Source organism: Struthio camelus, chromosome 8 (genome assembly GCF_040807025.1).
Source record: "Struthio camelus isolate bStrCam1 chromosome 8, bStrCam1.hap1, whole genome shotgun sequence".
NCBI classification, from domain to species: domain Eukaryota; kingdom Metazoa; phylum Chordata; class Aves; order Struthioniformes; family Struthionidae; genus Struthio; species Struthio camelus.
In genome coordinates, this window is record NC_090949.1 from 26,896,004 (window position 1) to 26,912,992 (window position 16,989).

General features: G+C 56.1%; 2 protein-coding genes and 6 non-coding genes across 8 annotated transcripts; 6 read left to right on the forward strand and 2 right to left on the reverse strand.

Moving 5' to 3' along the window:
- Positions 1–66: 66 nt before the first annotated feature.
- On the reverse strand, positions 67–181 carry LOC138068086 (U5 spliceosomal RNA). Its single transcript, XR_011142711.1, has one exon. It is a non-coding gene; the product is annotated as a U5 spliceosomal RNA (small nuclear RNA).
- A 1,285-nt stretch (positions 182–1,466) lies between these two features.
- Positions 1,467–7,357, forward strand: RPS8 (ribosomal protein S8). The gene is made up of 6 exons (XM_068952935.1): positions 1,467–2,293; positions 3,111–3,217; positions 3,609–3,708; positions 5,122–5,297; positions 6,335–6,464; positions 7,192–7,357. Exons 1-6 carry the CDS (start codon positions 2,290–2,292, stop codon positions 7,299–7,301), a joined length of 627 nt encoding a protein of 208 aa, XP_068809036.1. The 5' UTR covers positions 1,467–2,289; the 3' UTR covers positions 7,302–7,357.
- Positions 2,960–3,044, forward strand: LOC138068091 (small nucleolar RNA SNORD55/SNORD39). Its single transcript, XR_011142715.1, has one exon. It is a non-coding gene; the product is annotated as a small nucleolar RNA SNORD55/SNORD39 (small nucleolar RNA).
- On the forward strand, positions 3,406–3,509 carry LOC138068094 (small nucleolar RNA SNORD46). Its single transcript, XR_011142718.1, has one exon. It is a non-coding gene; the product is annotated as a small nucleolar RNA SNORD46 (small nucleolar RNA).
- Positions 5,583–5,655, forward strand: LOC138068092 (small nucleolar RNA SNORD38). Its single transcript, XR_011142716.1, has one exon. It is a non-coding gene; the product is annotated as a small nucleolar RNA SNORD38 (small nucleolar RNA).
- LOC138068093 (small nucleolar RNA SNORD38) lies at positions 6,917–6,988 on the forward strand. Its single transcript, XR_011142717.1, has one exon. It is a non-coding gene; the product is annotated as a small nucleolar RNA SNORD38 (small nucleolar RNA).
- A 619-nt stretch (positions 7,358–7,976) lies between the features above and the next one.
- Positions 7,977–8,106, forward strand: LOC138068103 (small nucleolar RNA SNORA35). The gene has a single exon (XR_011142727.1). It is a non-coding gene; the product is annotated as a small nucleolar RNA SNORA35 (small nucleolar RNA).
- Positions 8,107–10,895: 2,789 nt separating this feature from the next.
- BEST4 (bestrophin 4) lies at positions 10,896–16,094 on the reverse strand. Its single transcript, XM_068952936.1, has 9 exons — positions 15,824–16,094; positions 15,374–15,468; positions 14,419–14,652; positions 13,803–13,957; positions 13,637–13,714; positions 13,061–13,213; positions 12,620–12,700; positions 11,930–12,084; positions 10,896–11,313 (listed from the first exon to the last, which is right to left on the reverse strand). The coding sequence occupies exons 1-9, from the start codon at positions 15,973–15,975 to the stop codon at positions 10,896–10,898; spliced, it is 1,521 nt and encodes a 506-aa protein (XP_068809037.1). The 5' UTR covers positions 15,976–16,094.
- Between the last annotated feature and the right edge of the window lie 895 nt (positions 16,095–16,989).

Below are 16,989 nucleotides of genomic sequence, written 5' to 3' on the forward strand. Positions count from 1 at the left end.
GCTGCGGAAACCGCGGCTTCAGCGCTGCACAACAGTTTTCACTGCTTTTTGACCAGCCAGAGGGGTAGCTCCACCGAAATGGAGCCTCAAAAAATTCCTCGACACTCGTGCCTGTTCCTCTCCACGGAAATCTTTAGTAAAAGGCGAAAGATTTATACGATCTGAAGAGAAACCAGAGTATGCCTTCCCCCCTCCCCGCCAACACGCCCGCCGCCCGCCCGCCGCCCTCCAGGCCGCGGCGACCCCCGGCCCCGCCGCTCGGCCCCGCCCGGCCCGGCCCCGCCGCGAGCGCGCGATCCGCGCGGCGCCGCCCCGGGCCCCGGGCGGCCCCGACGGCAGCGGCGGCGGCGGCGGCCAACGGAGCGGGCCCGGGCCCGGGCCGTGCTTCCGCGGTGCACCCTGGGTATGCAAATGAGGGACATGCTAATGAGGGACATGCTAATACGGGACACCCCCAGGCCAGCCCGCTGCTGCTGGGAGTCCCAGCACCTCGGTTGCCCCCCTGCGCCGCCCCCCTGCACCACGCCGTGCCCAGTACAGCCCCAGGCACCAAGGGGAACAGCCCAGCTCCCGCTGGGAGCAGTGCCTGAGCCTTTTCAGTCCGAAGCATGGTACCCAAAACATGCTCCCTGCCAGTCTCTCCCTGTGCTAGGAGGCTCAGGCCAGGCACCCAAATTCCCCTGAATTCCCCACGAGTTGCTTCCCACAGGCCAGGCTTGAAGCAGCTTTGGGGGTCCCACCAGGACATGCTGCAGAGATAGTCTCCTTGCTTGGAGGCATTTACGGGCTGACCAGCAGGGCAGGGAGAAAAGAAATGGGACAGGAAAACCCCTAACAGCCCCCTCCTCCAAGTCAGACCCTCAGATCAGGGCTGGGGGGTCCCTGGTGCCCCAGCAGCTCACACCCCTGAGCCTGTACCCACTAGGCTTGGGGACGTTTCAATGGATGCATGACCACAGCCTTGCGCTCAGGCTGCGTGCCTGCATCCCAGCCCTGCTGTGGTCCACCATGGGAATAGGGGCTCATTAAAACCTGAGAGAGGGGATGAAATTCCACCACTCAACCATAGCCAAGACTCTGAACCCCTTCCAACAAGACAAACACTGCAGCAATCTGCCGTCCGGCGGGTGAAAGGAAGGCTTGGCTCAGCCCTAGTATTTCCAGGAGAGTCAGGACACCTCCGATCTCCAGAAATTCCATGAGGTACCTGTGTCTGCAGGGACAGGGGGAGCAAAGCCAGAACTGACACCTGGGGCCCGGGTGGGCTCCACATGGGCGCTCCCCGCTCCTGGGAACCATCTCCTGATGCCTCGCTGCAGCGAGCGACCGGCGCCCGGACAGGGAGCTCAGGTGCAGCCGGGACTGCGTGGGCTGATGCCTGCCAGCAGCATGCTTTGCTGCCTGCAGGTCACCAGCCTCCTCATTTCAGATGCTGAAGCAGAGGCACGGAAAGCCCCGTCTCTGCGCTCAGGCTCTCACCGGCTTTATTCTGCGTGGTGCCAGTGAGCCAGTGGCTCGGGAGCCACGCTCAAGCAGCAGATCTGTATTGAAACTCTCGCTGTGTACAGTAAGCCCTGACCCTGGCTGGGGCCTTCCTTACACGAAGAGCGTGCACAGCCCTCCTGAATGCCTGCTCACGGCATTCCTGATCTTTTAACTGATCTTCGCAGTCTGTTTTGCTTCCCTGGGACGTAGCACCATCAGTCTGAGCTATTACGCTCTTGGGGAGATTGCAGAAACTCCTTGGCAGCTCACAGACCCGTTTGCAGCACGTGTTTCAGTCTCAGGGCATGGCCAACTCAGCAGCGTTGGTGTTTCGTCATGGACGTAGAGCACCGCCTCTAGCAGGCTGCGGTACCTTGTGCTGGAGGTGCCTCGCGCGGACATCGCTGCCCCCCCCGCTCCTCCCCTCGCGGCAGCCCTCCGAGCCGGCCCTGCCCTTCACCCCCCCTCCGCGGCAGGCGGGTTCGGTGCTTTACAGCAGCCACTTTCCTTTGGCTCCACTGTTCGAACAAAGGTGACTGCCCTCGGGCCCCTTTTTGTTCCACACGCATCGTGAGAGGCCGGGGAAGACCTGGAGGGCGGATGCGGCCGGCGGCGCCAACCTCAGCCCTGTTCCGGCCCCCGACAGCCGCCATAGTGGCGGACTGCCCTCCCGCCGCGCGGCGTCGCCGAGGAGTGACGTCGCGCCCCGCCGTCGCGGCTCGGTGACGTCGGGCTCTCGCGAGAGCTCGCGCGGCCAAGCCGCTCCGTGAGCCTCCGCGCCCCCTCTTTGCGCCAGCGCCGGAGATGGGTGAGTGCTGCCGCCGCCGCCGCCCGCCGCTATCCGCCGCCATCCGCCCCCTGCGCCGCCGCCGCCCACTCCGGCCCCCGCCTAGGCCGCCGCGGGGGATGTCGCCACTCCCTCCTGCCCGCCAGCGGGGGTCGCCGCGGCCGCGCCGAGGCGCTGGCGGGGGAGGGCGCCCGGGCCCAAAATGGCGGCGGGGGGAGGGGGGAGGCCGCGCGGCGCCTCGCTGCGGCCCCGAGCGCCGGGCTGCGGGCGGGGGGACGCCGAGCGCGGGGAGCCGCGGATGAGGTGGGGCATCTTCTCCCGGGGACCCGGCAGGTGGGGAGGGGGATAACTCCTCTACCGAGCCTAGCTGATGGGGGTAGCTCCTGCAGGGGATGGGGCGTGGTGGGAAAACGGTCCCTCTCGGGGTCCCGGGGAGGTGGGTGGAGGGGGATGCCTCCCTTGTGGGGAGGATGGGGTCCCCTCTTCCCTAGGAGACCTGGAGACAGTGAGGGGTGTCCACCCTAGCAAGTCCGGGTGGGCCCTTCCCCCAGGGGACTGCTGCGGATGGGGTAGGATGGGAGGTTGCTTGTCACAGGGGGTCTGGGGCATGTAGGAGACAGCGTTGGGATGGAGGAGTCTTCCCCACCCTGTGCAGCCCTGCTGGAAGGGGGTAGATCGAGGTGGCTCTGAGTATCAATGATGAAGCATCTCTGACTGCTGCATGAGGCTGAGTGCACCGTGCGGATACCAACCTTGGAGAGCTGAGGACTCAGAGCCTTGCCCTGCCATAGCCAGGTGGCCTGCGTACCATCTTCTGACCTTGCTGCTCTTCATCCAGGTATCTCCAGGGATAACTGGCACAAGCGTCGCAAGACTGGGGGCAAGAGGAAGCCCTACCATAAAAAGAGGAAGTATGAGTTGGGACGACCTCCTGCCAACACTAAGGTGGGTGATTTAGAGAGGATGGTCAGTAGTTGGTTTTTTTCAGATTCGATTTGTTGGTCAAATACTGCTAGAGGCTTAAGCACATACTGTGTTTCATGAGTGGTTAAATGTTTGTCACTGCTTCTTTAAGCTGCAGTATTTTTCCTGGTACCTGAGAAATGCAGTGATAAATTTTTGCAGTAAGAGGCAATTGGAGTGATGAAATTTCCACCTTAGGCGGATGCAACAGACCGTTTTGGTTGCTTACTGCATCTGCCAATGCTGGGGTTTGTCATAGTTACACTGACCACATTGCCTTTGAGCCTAGGTCTTGGCTCAGTTCCTATCTTCTGCATGTGCTGTGCACCATACCCGCCCCAGTGATACTGTAATTTTTGTTTTTTGGCTATAGATTGGCCCGCGCCGAATTCACACAGTGAGGGTTCGTGGTGGTAATAAGAAATATCGTGCCCTTCGGTTGGATGTTGGCAACTTCTCTTGGGGGTCTGAATGTAAGTACATCAAAAGCCTGATGCGTTTCAAGAGAGCAGCCTTTGTCCAGCTGTTTCGGCCATCATTACTGCCACGGAGCAGAGGGAATGATGATGCAAGCATGAATGTTAGGCTAGTTTTGAACACTGGAGCTTACACAACTGGATCTGAAGCAGTATGCAGAACGATGATAACTTTGATCTTATGTGGGCTTAGGAGACTAGGATATCTCTGCTAAGCTCACAGTGATTGGAGTGTCATAGTTACACCGAGTGAAATGCTTGTATTAGTTTTTTCCCTGGGGTAGGTGGGAATTGCAGAGGAGCAAAAAACCACTTGCAAAACGAAATATTGGTAGAGGTATAAATGTGATTTGTTTGCTGCCCAATTTATTGATGAACACTTACTAAAGGTTAGGTAGTCCTGCAGAAGAGAGAAGGGTGTAAGGATTTCTGTGCAAAGGAGTGGCTTCAGGAGGGTGGTATGTTAGCATATGTTTTTTAATTCCTCCTGCTGCATTGGAAAGCAGGAGTGGGAAGCATGGAAGTGAGAGAGGAGTCTTAAGTAAACTGTCCCTTAGAAAAGGTGATTTTTGTTCTCTGAATTACTAGATAAAAAGCATATATTTTGAGCCTGGGCCCAGTTCTTGTAGCTCAGTATAATGGTAAAAACCAACGGTAAGTAAGGCTGTTTTTCAGTAAACAGTGTGGCACAAAGGAGAAAGCACATGCTTTCTCCTCAGTGAATACAGAGCATTGTCCACATTGTGAAAGCTGTGGTCCCTTGTAGGCAGCATCACAGAAGTAAAGGGACTGACAATACTTTGCAGAGCAAGAATGAGGTATGTGAGTGAAGAGAAGGAAGCCCACCTTGATTCTTGCCACGCTGTGCCTGTCCTTTGCATGCATGGCAGGCTGGGTCTCCAGGGCTGGCAACTGCTGAATGGTCAAATCTGGTAGCTAACGCTGAATGTTTTAGGTGAGTCATGAAGGGTGAAAATACCAGCTTGCTCTCAATTTACTCATAAGCCCTGATTCTGTAAAAATGATTTCCAGAGTAATCCCATTCAATACAGCTTATTTCAGTAACTCTCAGTTGGTGTCTGCTGAAGTATCTTTCAGGCCAGAAACTCTGTTTTCATCATCACTCAGTCTTATGTGAGATGAATTCCAGCAAGGCCGCAGATGCCTATTTTTCATCTAGAATGAATCATTTTCCAGGAAGAGGCTACTGTCCTAGCAACAGAAAGTTGGACTGATGAAAGAAGAGATGCATCTGTTAGTTAAATTAAAGACAGTGCCAGGGAAGCTGGAGGACGTTTGGGTGAACTTCAAAGTGTGAGATCAGCATTTAGGGTATGTGTGAGATGCTGTGGACTATATTTTCAGTTATTTGACTCCTGTAGGTTTGAATTCATATTCTTCTTTTGAAAGGTTGCACTCGCAAGACCAGAATCATCGATGTTGTCTACAACGCTTCCAACAATGAATTGGTGCGGACAAAGACCCTGGTGAAGAACTGCATTGTTCTTGTTGACAGCACCCCATACCGGCAGTGGTATGAAGCCCACTATGCCTTGCCTCTTGGACGCAAGAAGGGTGCCAAGCTGGTATGTCTTGGATTGTGCAGTTTCTGCAAGGCTGAGAGTCATTTTTGATGGCTTGACAGAGAGTAGAGTCTAGCTTGTTAGAAGATGCAGCTAGCCATTGTTAGGGAACAACATCCGCTGGAATGGGATTGAGTGCTCTTCAGTAGTAGCTGTCATCATCTGGGCTGTGTTCTCATCAGTTCCCAGAATAAATCTGACTCTGTTTACAAAATGTTCCGTACTACAGAGTTTCTCTGGGGAATTGCACCCATTTATGCACGGGGGCCTGCCTGTAGATCACTTGGTCTTCTAATGATGATAGCTTTGTCCAGTTCTGCTACTGAAGGGAGAGCGATGACATTTTACGATGCTGAGGAAGACTTTGCAGGTCAGGTCTTTGTGCTGGGGAATGGTCACTTCCTTCCGATTAGAAGCTTGTTGGTTGCTAGCTAAACTTCTGCTTGTTTGGGGTTTTAAGTATCTTTAAACTGTCTGGATCCATTATCTTTAATTTTGCTTTAAAATCCAAATCCCAGACTGTCAAAGTTTTTTAAACTCCCTACATGCTGTATTTTGTCCAAGGTTGCGCCCCTGTATTTAAAAAAACAAAAAAATTACTTCTGAGCTGACTACTGTTTAGCTGAGAAGTGCTGAGAGAGCTTATAACCTACCCTGCTAGGATTTGACCACATCCAAGCACTTCCTCATTCTCTCTGGAAGGGAAGAGAGGATTCATTTTATTTTGGAGGAGGATTAATACATGGAGAAAAGCTTTGCAGTTTAATTTGTCTAGAGAGCAACCTTTCATAGGGTGCTGTGCTCTCACTGGTGAATTCTAGTAACATTGCATCTCTTGGGCTCAAAAAGCAGCACCTGATATTGGATGTTGAAGGATTTGTACCTCTGGAAGGTGTGACTCAGGAAATGCGGTAGTGCGGTGCTGAGAATACAAGGGTTTTCTTGGTATTGTTGGGGAGAAAGTTCTGCAGCTTTGAGCCTGCTCTAGCAGTAGGTCATCGTATGCTTAACCTTGCCTTCGTTCATGGCCTTGTTTTTAGACTCCTGAGGAGGAGGAAATTCTGAACAAGAAGCGTTCAAAGAAGATCCAGAAAAAATATGATGAGCGAAAGAAGAATGCCAAGATAGCGAGTATTCTTGAAGAGCAGTTCCAGCAAGGAAAGCTGCTCGGTGAGTCCCTGGAAGCATTGGTGTGGGTGGGGATGAGTCAGGTCACAAACTAGGTGGCAGAGCAGATCTTACTCTTGGTCTTGCAATCACTTAAAATTCTGCAAGCAGTGATAAAGCTAGCTGCAGAATGGAAGTAGTGATGGTGCTGTTGGTATTTGTAGGAGTATTTTGTAGGTATTAACTCTGACTTGTGCTCTTCGTATCTTCTCTGGAGATAGCCCTGCTCTGGCAGGAAGCTTCTGGAGCTTGAATTGCCGTATGTCCCAACAAAGCTCCTGGAGTTGGTCACTCCTGGTCAGCACTGGAGGAGATCATGGGGTATAAGACAAGACTTGCAAAATGTGCAGAGAGACACCCATGGGCTGTATTGTGTGTCAGGAAAAGCCCGGAGTAAACAAGTAATGGCATTTAACAGTTTCAAGTTCTGGTATAAAAGTTTAGTATTTTGAAGTCTTCTGGTGATGAGACCTTTGTCCAGTTCTGCTACTGAATTTGAGCGATGACAGTTTGGAGATCTGAAGAGGACTTCATCAGGGACTCAATCTAGTAATTCCAGAGCAAGGGCTCTTAGGGGGGAAGATGCTTAAGTCAGTGCATAAGCTAGTATCTGTTGCTGTTTTTTGCACCTTGATGCGTGCGCAGAGGCTGTGCCCATAGTGTTTCTTTCAGTTTGTGCTGGGATTGCAAATTATTTAGTTCCTTTTAACTGAATGACTTCTCCTTGCAGCTTGCATTGCCTCCAGACCTGGACAGTGTGGTCGAGCTGATGGTTATGTTTTGGAAGGCAAGGAATTAGAATTCTACTTGAGGAAGATCAAAGCCAGAAAAGGCAAATAAATATAAACTATTCTACTGAAAGACCGAATAAAACCAAGAGTCTCTACTACACAAAATGGGTAGTGTGCTTATTTGTGCATGCAGGTTGGAAGGGGCTTGCTTGTGCCTATAGAACGTGAAAGCAAGAAGAAAGGTTCTCTAGGAATTCCTGAGGCTTTGTGTCTTCAGGCAAGCTCTGACCCTGCACGCTCTGAACTAAACTTCTCACTGGGTTCTAGGACAGTGACTTAATGGACCAAACGGGCGTGGAAAAGGGTTGTCAGATGCAGCACATATCAACAGCTACCTAGCGCACCAGTACTGGCAGCCCTATAACTTCTAGGGATATTTTTTACTTTTGCATACACAGTGGTAAAAGAAGTGTCATGAAGCTCAATGGACTGGGAGGACCAGTTTCTTAGGGTGAACAGTTGCAGTTTCAGAGCTGCAGCACTTCAATTTCTCAGATACTTTGCACTTGCAACTGTCGCAATGTTTAAGTCTGGCTGAAAACTTGTATCTTTCTCCAATGACTTCTGTAGCTGGCATTTCCTGTCTCTGCTTTCCAGATCTTACTCACATGGAAAGTTTTGGGACAGCAGCCCTTTTTGCCTTTTCTCAGTGTTTCCTCACAGGTTGTGTACTTGCCTTCTGGGTCCTGTATCTTGTTTCAAATGAACTGTTGGCCAAACTTGTCTGCACTGCTAAGTGACCAGCTGGTCTTTCCTTGACCTCCTCGGTCTCATTCCGGTGCAAGATGAATTCCTTCTAGCAGAAGGGCCAGGCTCTCTCCATGGTCTGTCTCTTTCGAAAGCTGGATACAAGCTCCAACTTTCTGCCCTATTGCATTTGGTAGGATTGGAAAGCTGTGGTGAACAAAACAGCTTTTCCAGATTTTCAGAGGCATACTTGGTGTCAGTTCCTTAGGGCTGCTGTCTGTAAAGTGTGATAGACCTCTGCACCTAGTTGCAAAATGCTTGGTGCAGTTTTTAGGGTGAAAGAACTAAGGGTTGGCCCTTGAGGGACTGGGGACAGGCCAGACTTTTGCATACTTCTCTGTGCTTGCCAAGCGTACGTTGCACATGCTTGACCCAGCTTCTGCTGTTCTTACAAAAGCCTCATTTATTCACAGGAGCTCCCTGGTGAGGGAGAGTGCCTGCAGCCCAGACTTGACAATTTTTAGCTCTGAACTCAAGGAGATATAGTCCACGATCAGCTTTCCCCAAGCAGAACCATGGTGACTGATGGTGCAGCCAGGTCGTGGTGCCTCTTTCCACCAGGCAGCCCTTAGTTCCTTCACTGGAATTGGTACTGATCCTGCCTCTAATGCCTGATGCAGACTATCTGCCCCACAAAAAAATTGCTTGGGGTTTGGGAGGTGCTAAGTTGTTTTTCCTGTGACGCTCTGACCTGGTGTGTGACAACAGGAGGTGCTAGTGGGCAGGCTAGTGCCCTGAGCAGCGCAGGTTCGGCCTGCCCTTGAACCTGCCCTCGGAGGCAGGTGCCTGAGGGTGGATCTATGCTGCAAATGCAGAGACACATCAACCACATTTAAAAAAAAAAAAAAGGGGGGGGGGAGGGGATGGCTGTTGCCTGAACAGCCACAGCAGCTCAGCTTTGGTGTGAGCACGTTACTGCTGCTTTCTCGCAGCTCGGAGCTGTGGTCATGTCTGCAGTGCGAGCAGCGCAGCAGAGCTGTGCCCAGACAGGCGTAGCTGGCTGCTCTTCAGGAGTCGCTGGGAGTCAGGCCTGAGCTGGGTGTGACGTTTGCACAAGCACATTCCTTCTCCATAGTGATCTCGCGTAAACTTTCCCTGCTTTCCAGCAGCCGCCCTCTTTCCAGAGAGGTGGGGCGGATGCGATAAAGAGCGCTCTGGAGAGATGCGTCATGTCTACTTCCTCTCAGTTTGTTTCTTCTCTCCCCTCACCCTCTGCAAAGTGCAAACGCGATTCAGGGTGTTCCTGGGGGACTTTGTACAGACAGAGAAATTGAGGCTCACAGATCATGTGCCAGGTTAGTGTCAGTGCAGAAACTGCAAACCTGGCTCCTGAAGAGCGGGTTTATACCTAATTCATCAACGCACGTGGCCTTACTGCTTGGAAAAATGCAGCTGCCAAGGGCAACAGCCTGTGGGAACAAAACAGCTCTCTGCAGGGCAGATGGCCTGAGCTGGCGCCAGCTCTGCACCTCCAGCCCGTGGGAGCCACCCGCTAGGTGTGACGTGGGAATGGGACAGGGTGGCAGCTGGTCGGGGCATGTGGCACCTCTAGCTCCCACAGTGACACAGGCTGTGGGACCCTGTGCAGCCTGAAAATAAGATTTACTGTTTCTAATCTAGCCTTGGCATAGCGCCATAGATGCGTGCAGAGATTTACCTGTCTAGGAAAAGGCAAGTCTGAAATGCAGTGAGCCAGAAAGAGGTGTTCACGTGACTACCTGGGGTTACACACAGCTTTAATTTGACGAGCTTTAAGCAGGTGACAGCCTTTTCCAAGCCCAATCTAAAGACTTCACTGAGTTCTGCAGATGGTCGTGAGGGCTGAATTAATAAAGCTACTTTTCATACAATAAACAGCCCACAATTTATCCTAACTGAGGTTAGTTGTTATCCTGAGCTCTGCTCCTTGCTGTTGAGTGCTTTTGTCAGCTTTGAACAAAGTATTAACATCAGTGTGTTTTCATGGGACATGCTCCAATCCAGAAAATGCCCTCCCAACTTTTACAGGGCCCGCAATAGCCCAGAGAGCAGTGCAGGAGGGGCAGGGCTGGCTTGCTGAGGGGAAACGGGAGCTGGAAAGGAGAGGTGCCTTTGGGGAAAGCTAGGCTTGCAGGAAGGGGAATTAACAGCTCTGCTAATATACTCGGGTAAAACATGCATATGTCTGGGTGTAGGAACCCTACAGGAGCCAGGAGCTGAAAGCATTTCTTTCCTTTTTTTTTTCTTTATTTTTTTTTCCATTTGGTCTAATACTAGTAAAATTGATCCCCACAGACTTCACTGCTGTGAGCCCACAGGAGTTGTGCCCTTATTACCCCAGGAATGGTCCTTGACAATTGTACTTTAATTCTGAATTCATTGGCTTTCTGGATGAATGTGATGTCCCTGCTTGTCTCACTGCTGGGTATCATTTGCATCAACAAGAAAGAACCTCAAAGCTGAGGTTGGCAATAGGTTTATTAATATTGAGGGGACGTCACCATCACGGTGTTGGTTTTCTGCAAGGCTAATGCCCTGTGTCCCATCCTTTGCTTAGAGTTTGGACTGTGCCCTGTCCTCGTGCTGGGCCCGGCAGCAAGCAGTGAGCCTGACCGGCTGCAGGTCAGGAGGATCATCACATGGACGGGCTGAACCCTGCAGTATTTGGGCTAACAGGTAGCTTTGAATGCTGTGCGCCCAATCTTAAACCCACCAGGATCTTCCCATCAGCTTGGGCAAATCTTGGCTCAGGTTTGGGTGGTGAAAAACCTGGTGAAGTACCACTTCTGGACAGGTGGGACAAGGGGGGGTGCCTGGGGACAAGGAGCTTTGTGGCTGGCCATGGCAGCATCTCAGATGCTTGGAGGCCAGGGGAGCTACTCTGCCCTTGAGAAGGGGAAGGCCCCTGATGGCAGCCTCACGGCAGCCCTGCTGCATCCTGCTGGTCCATGATGATGCTCTCGCTGGACGGTGCCTTCACCTGGATCTGCGGCAGCCCCTTCCGTGTTTTGGAGGCCTCCAGCGACTGGGGGGTTTTCAGGTGGCCGCCAGGCGTGGGGGACTCACTGGCCCGGCTTTCCTCATCTTCTGTCTCCTCCTCCTCGATGCGGGCCACCGCCTCGGGGTCCTCAGAGCGGTTGCAGTAAGGAGAGGGCAAGCCACTGTCCGCCCAAGGACGCCGCAGGTGGGGGTGAGCTCGGCTACCCCGGCCAAAGTTTTTGAGGCTGACGGCGGGAGACGCGGCAGCAAGGAAGCGGGTGAGCAGGGGCGTGTGGATGCGTGGCGAGCTCGGCGAGGCCTCCACCGGCTGGCTCTGCTCTGGGTCCTCGCACATGCTGGGGGGAGCACGGGAGGGGTGAAGGCGACAGGGGGGCACAGAGACCCTTCCTTCGAGAAACAGGTCCCCCTCTGGCTGGAGATGTTGGGAGGGGGGGCATGGTGGGAGAGGTTGCCTTCCCCAGCTGGCACTAATGGGCTGAAAACCCCGGCATGGCTGCTAGACAGGGGTGCCCAGGACCTCTCGTGGCCTCTGCCCGGCCGTGTTTGCAAGCCAAGTGCAGCTCTGGGAGGCTGCGTTCGTGCCCCCTGCGGCTCCTTCATCATCTGGAGCAGCCCCCAAGCCCCGTGGGGGCCGAGCAGCGGGATCCCAGGGCGGGTTTGCTGTTTGCTTTCGGCAGCCTGCTGTAATTGGGCCCGGGGGAGGAGCCTGGTTGCGCTGTTGCTACCCTCAACACTCCCTTGCTCCCTTACGTTTTCTCCTGCAGCCATTTCGTGCTGCGGACCAGGGCTTCACCCGGGCACCTCTGGGCCAGCCTAGACGGCAGCACCCAAAGCACAGCAGGGGCACGGCCGCTGCGCGCCCAGGGCTGTCCTGCCCCGCGGTGGGGAGACGCGACCTCAGAGGAGCCCCACCAGGGTGCCCAGCCTTGGGCAGTGGTGCCGCGCACTCACCGCATGTCGAAGGTGGAGCCCAGGAATGAGGGCTTCAAGGTCTCGGCGGCTGTGGCCACGGTGTAGGGGGGCTGTGCCGTGGACTCGTTCCAGTATTTGTCCTTCCCGGCCAGCGGCAGATTCTGGTACATGTCGTCCACAGACAGCAGGGACACCTGGGCAGCGCAAAAGCAGGGGACAGGGATGATTTGCGAGGACATGAGCAGGACCCAAGTCTGCAGGTCCTGTCCCCAGGGCCCACCTTCCTGGGGCAGGACTGCAAGGGGCTGGAGAGGCTCTGGGCCAGGCTGATCTCCTGGCTGCTCTTGGGGCTTCCCTCTTCTGAATTACTCCCCCCGTGGTGAGGGGATAAACGGCAGTGCCAGGCAGTGGGTGCTGACCCCTCCGCATGGTGGGTGCCCACGGCCGGCTGCTGCGTCCCTTCCCTGCGCCGGAGAGATGCCTCCCCTCTCACTGGCTGCCCTGGAACAGCAGGGCACAGGCACAGCCCGGGGGGACACAGACCAGAGGAGGGACAGGGGATGGAGGGACAAGGTGCAGCCCTGCTTCTCTGCAAGGGAACCTCCTTTGGACGAGGGCCTGCAAGGCCGGGAGCAGAGCAGGGGGCCAGCAGGGCACCAATCCCATTTTCCAGATATGCCCCTGTACCCCAACTGCAGCAGTCCATCAGAACGACAGCACAGGACCCACCTGCAGGTTCCTGTCTATCAGTTTGTTGGTCTCAAAGTCATCGTCGTCTTCCCCAAAAGGGTTAATGATCTGCTCTGCAACCTGGGGAGGGAGGTGGCTGGGTGAGACAGGAGAGACACGGAGGGACCAGGGACACAGACACCTTCCCATGGGGATCGTCTGGCTGTCCACCCGTAGGGCTCACAACACATGCAGCCTCCGAGCCTGTGCTGAGCAGCCTCCATCCCTTGGGGCCCTGGTGTGGTGGCTGGGCACAGCAGACACGTCCTTGTGGAGAGCTTGCCGTGATGTGGCCAGTGCCATGCTCCAGGTGCCCCAGCCATGCTGGTGTTTTGGGGTACGTGGAGCCCCTGAGGTGCCCAGAGGGCACAGAGGCAGTTGAGGACCCTGTCAGCGAAGGCTGGCTGGGGGCCTGTGGTGGCTTTGCAGCAGCCGTCTCACCTTCAGCCAGCCGGCGTAGAAGAAGAACTGCAGGAGAGTGGAGAGGGGAATGTACATGTCCAGGTCCCCTTCCTGCCCCGGCTCCAGGGGCTCCAGGAACTGCCGCCCGATGAGGCAGAAGGCGAAGAAGGAGTAGACGGCGATGGTGACCACCTGCCGGGAGCAAGGGGTCAGCTGCAGAGGCAGCGCCACGTCCTGGGGCCTCTCTGGCTGGGAAGGGGTGCCGGGGGGGCTCAGCATGGGAGATGTTAGGTGAAAGAGGCTTGGCCGCTTGCTAAGGGTATCACACACTTGGGGCTGAACCCCACAGACTGGCCAAGCTCTGCCAAGGTGCAATTCCCTCGAGTGCCTCGCAGTCTCCTCCTGCCCTGTGCTCCCACACGTTGCTGCTCCAGAGCAGATGCAACAGGGAATAAAGTGCTTTTAGCAAGGGGGAGAGAGAGCCCCTTGGCAGGGTGGAGGAAGGAGGCTGTTGTGGTTCCTCCATGTCTGTGGAGTGGAAGAAGCTGTTTCATTCCAGGATCTGAGCTTGGGGACCTCGTGGTCCCCAAAACCGTGGAACGAGGGGACACCCACCTGCGTGTACACCAGCGGGATGCTGATCCAGTCGTAGTGGAACAACATGCTGCACTTGGCCCGGTAGAGGTTCAGCTCCTGGGCAGAGAGGGCAGGGACGGGTTACGCAGCCTTTGCACGAGCCCCCGTGCACCCCGCACAGCCCACCCGCCCTGCACCGACTCACGTCCATGAGCAAGCGGAGAGCCACGTCATCGCGGACGCGGCCGTCCCGCCTGGCCTGGGCGGCCAGGTTGGTGAACCACACGCAGGGGATCCAGTACTTGTTGAAGTCCGAGTGGAGGCTCTCGAACTTCTTGCGCTCGTCCTGCGTCATGAAACCTGTGGCCAGGGAGGGAGGAAGCGAGGGAGAGACTCGGCGCCCCGGCCCCGGCCCCTGTGCTGGCGGGGAAGAGGTGTCCTGAAACCAACAGCAGCCACACAGTGCCCTACCGCTTTTGGGGACTGTCCCCGGTGGGAACATGGGGTTTTCCCAGCCTGCAGTGAAAGTACAGCCCCGCGAGCCCAGCCCCTGCACTGTGCCGGGGGACAGGCTCCAGGAGGACAGAGGGAACATGAGGCTCTCTGGGGATGAATGTCCATGCAAGGAAACTACCCCTCTGAACTGGGGCTTACCTGACTGCCACCTCGCATATGGGTCCTGCACTCTTCTCTGTGGGTTTTGGGCAGCGACGCTTGCAGAGGACCAGGATGCTACCCCCTCTCTCTGGCCCCTCAGCACTCCCCCATGGTGACAGGGACAGCTGTCGTCCCCATGGGCTTTGCCCCTTTTCGCCCCTCACCCGCTTCCACCACGTGGTCCATGGTGGGGAACCTTTTGAGCACCCGGGTGCTGACGGAGCGAAGGATGAGGACGGCCGAGAGGTTGGCGTAGCGGATGAGGGTGCGCCGCAGGATCCGCCCTCTCTCGTCCTTGCCGTGGACGTTGCTGGAGATGACGCACATGAGCTGGTCGGGCAGCGGGATGCTGGTGTACTGGGCCCACCACCGGTTCACAATCAGGGTGACATAGAAACCTGTGTCAGGAGACAGTGTGTGTGTGTGGGGGGGGGGGGCAAGCAGCCAGAGGGGCATGGGGCAGGGGCAAAGCTGGCACAGGCCCTTCTGGAAGTTAAATCAAGGTTTGCCAGAGCTGGGTGGTGGGTCAAGATGAGGATGAGCCCATGCAAGGAGACCTGCCAGGTTTCTAGGGGTGACAGATTTCTCTGTGGCCGGGAGATAAAGCACACACTGTGCTTCCCCTTGGACTGCCCCTCCCCAGGGACGGAAGCGGGGACATCAGATAGCTTCCCACCAAGAGCCTTTCCCAGCTTTTCTGCAGCCCTGGGAAAGGGGCACAGTCGTTTCTCTTTGCTGCTGGGTGCAGGTGGCGCAGAGGGAAGCAGGGGAGCCACCACTCACAGATAAGGAGCCCCGCTCCCAGGCATGGGGAGGAGGGCGAAGGGCGGCCGGGGAGAAATCACAGCCTCCCACTGGAGCCCCGGAGCAGGCTCCCACCCAGCCCCCCCTCCTTCCCCGCCACCTGCTCTGGCATCCAACATGCTGGGGAGCTGGGTGCCGTCCCTGGGGCATGGGGCTCCCCTCTCCCCTTGGCCGAGGGTGTTTGAGGTACGTTTTGGCTGGGGAAGAACAAGAAGTCAGGATGGGTATCGGGAGCACCCTGGAGCTGCTGGTGCCAGGGCGAGCAGGGAGCCTGGACCCTGGGGTGCAAGAAAGGCCCCCGAGAGGGAAACATACCTAGGACAAATGACATGGGGATGAGGTCTGTGGAGCGATTGCAGTATTGAGCCACTTTGGTATAGAGGCGCTTCTGGTCTTCGGTCAGCAGCCGCCTGCACCGGACATGCAGCTGGGTCAGGGTGACCGGCAGGGCTGGGCCACTGCCTTGGACCTCTGCAAAACGCTGTCACCCAGTTCTCCAACCCCTTGTTGGGGCCCTGGCCTCTCGCCAGACCTCCCCTGCCCACACCGACCACCTAGGGTACTCCTGTGGGTTTCCCCCTCCCCACAGCTACCCAGCACGGGGCCTTTGAGCAATGGGGCATCTTCACAGGTCCCTGCCCCGAGGCATGGCACGTGCCCAAGGCCCTTCCCGGTGTCCTAGAGGACCCCCTGCATGGGCAACGGTGAGGGACGCAGGCTTGCAGTGAGCAACACGACCTGGCGAGACATGCCGGCCCTGCTCACCGGTAGATGAGGCTCAGCACCGCGTACAGCACCACAAAGACGATGAACTCCTTGTAGAGCAGCTTGTAGATGCTGCCTTTCCAGCGGAAGAGCAGCTTGGAGAAGCCCCCAAAATGGGAGTTGGCGACTTTCAGCGTGTAGGAGATGGTCATTGTGGCACAGCCCGGCGCCTTGATGCTGCAGCCAGGACAGACAGACGGATGAAGGTGTTACCCCAGGGGCATGGCTCTCCCTCCCTCCCAGAGCTGCCCCCATCCCACGGCTGGCTGTGAGCGGGATAAGGAAAAGGATAGGGATAGAAAAAGGAAAAGAGTAAGGATGGCTCAGCTATGGGGAAAGCATCCTGCTCCAGCCACGCGGGAAAAGGCTTTTTAAGAGAAAAATAGCTAAGGATTTAAAGGACAAATCCTTAGTTTGCTCACTGATGGCTAAACTGGGAAGACTTGGGATTCCCGCTGCCAGCCAGGCTGCAGAGCCTGCGGACACTCGCTCATGCTCACATCGAGTGCTATCTCCAAGTGTGGGCCGCCAGAAATGGCTCCCCCTGTATTAACAGGCTCAGCCCACGGCCGGTGGTTAAGGGCTTCGGTTCCCCCCCGGCCACATCCCTGCCCGTCCCCAGCCCCCTGCCACCCTTCCCGCAGCCACATGCCCTGCCTGCTCCCTACCTGCCCTCGCTGCCTTCCTCTCCCGTCCCGCCGGCACCTCTTCCCCCTAAATACCCAACCGTGGCCCACACGGCCAAGCCTCCGCGTGATGGATTGGGGCTGTCACAGGCAGGGAATGGGGAACTCCAGGTAGGTCCCACCTCTGTGCAACCACCCGCACCCAGCCATTTCGGTGGGGCTGCTGGTGCTGGAGCTGGGGCCGGGGTGGGGGTGGGGGAGTGGGCCATTGCCCTTTGCTGCTGCTGCAGCCAAATTTAGGCTCCCTGAGAAAAAGGAAGGTTGGAAGCTTTCATCAGTCCTGGCAGCCCTGGGAATGTGACCGCGGGTCTGCTACAGAGCAGGCACCCAAGGACTCAGGGAGGGCTGCGGGATATTTCCGGAGCACGAGCAAAAAATATGCTTGCAGCTGCCCCTGTCCCTGCCGCCAGCTAAGGGCAGCGCCTCTGCGCACAGCCGCAGAGCCCCGGGCTGGCAGGACACGGGGACGCCTGGGCTCAG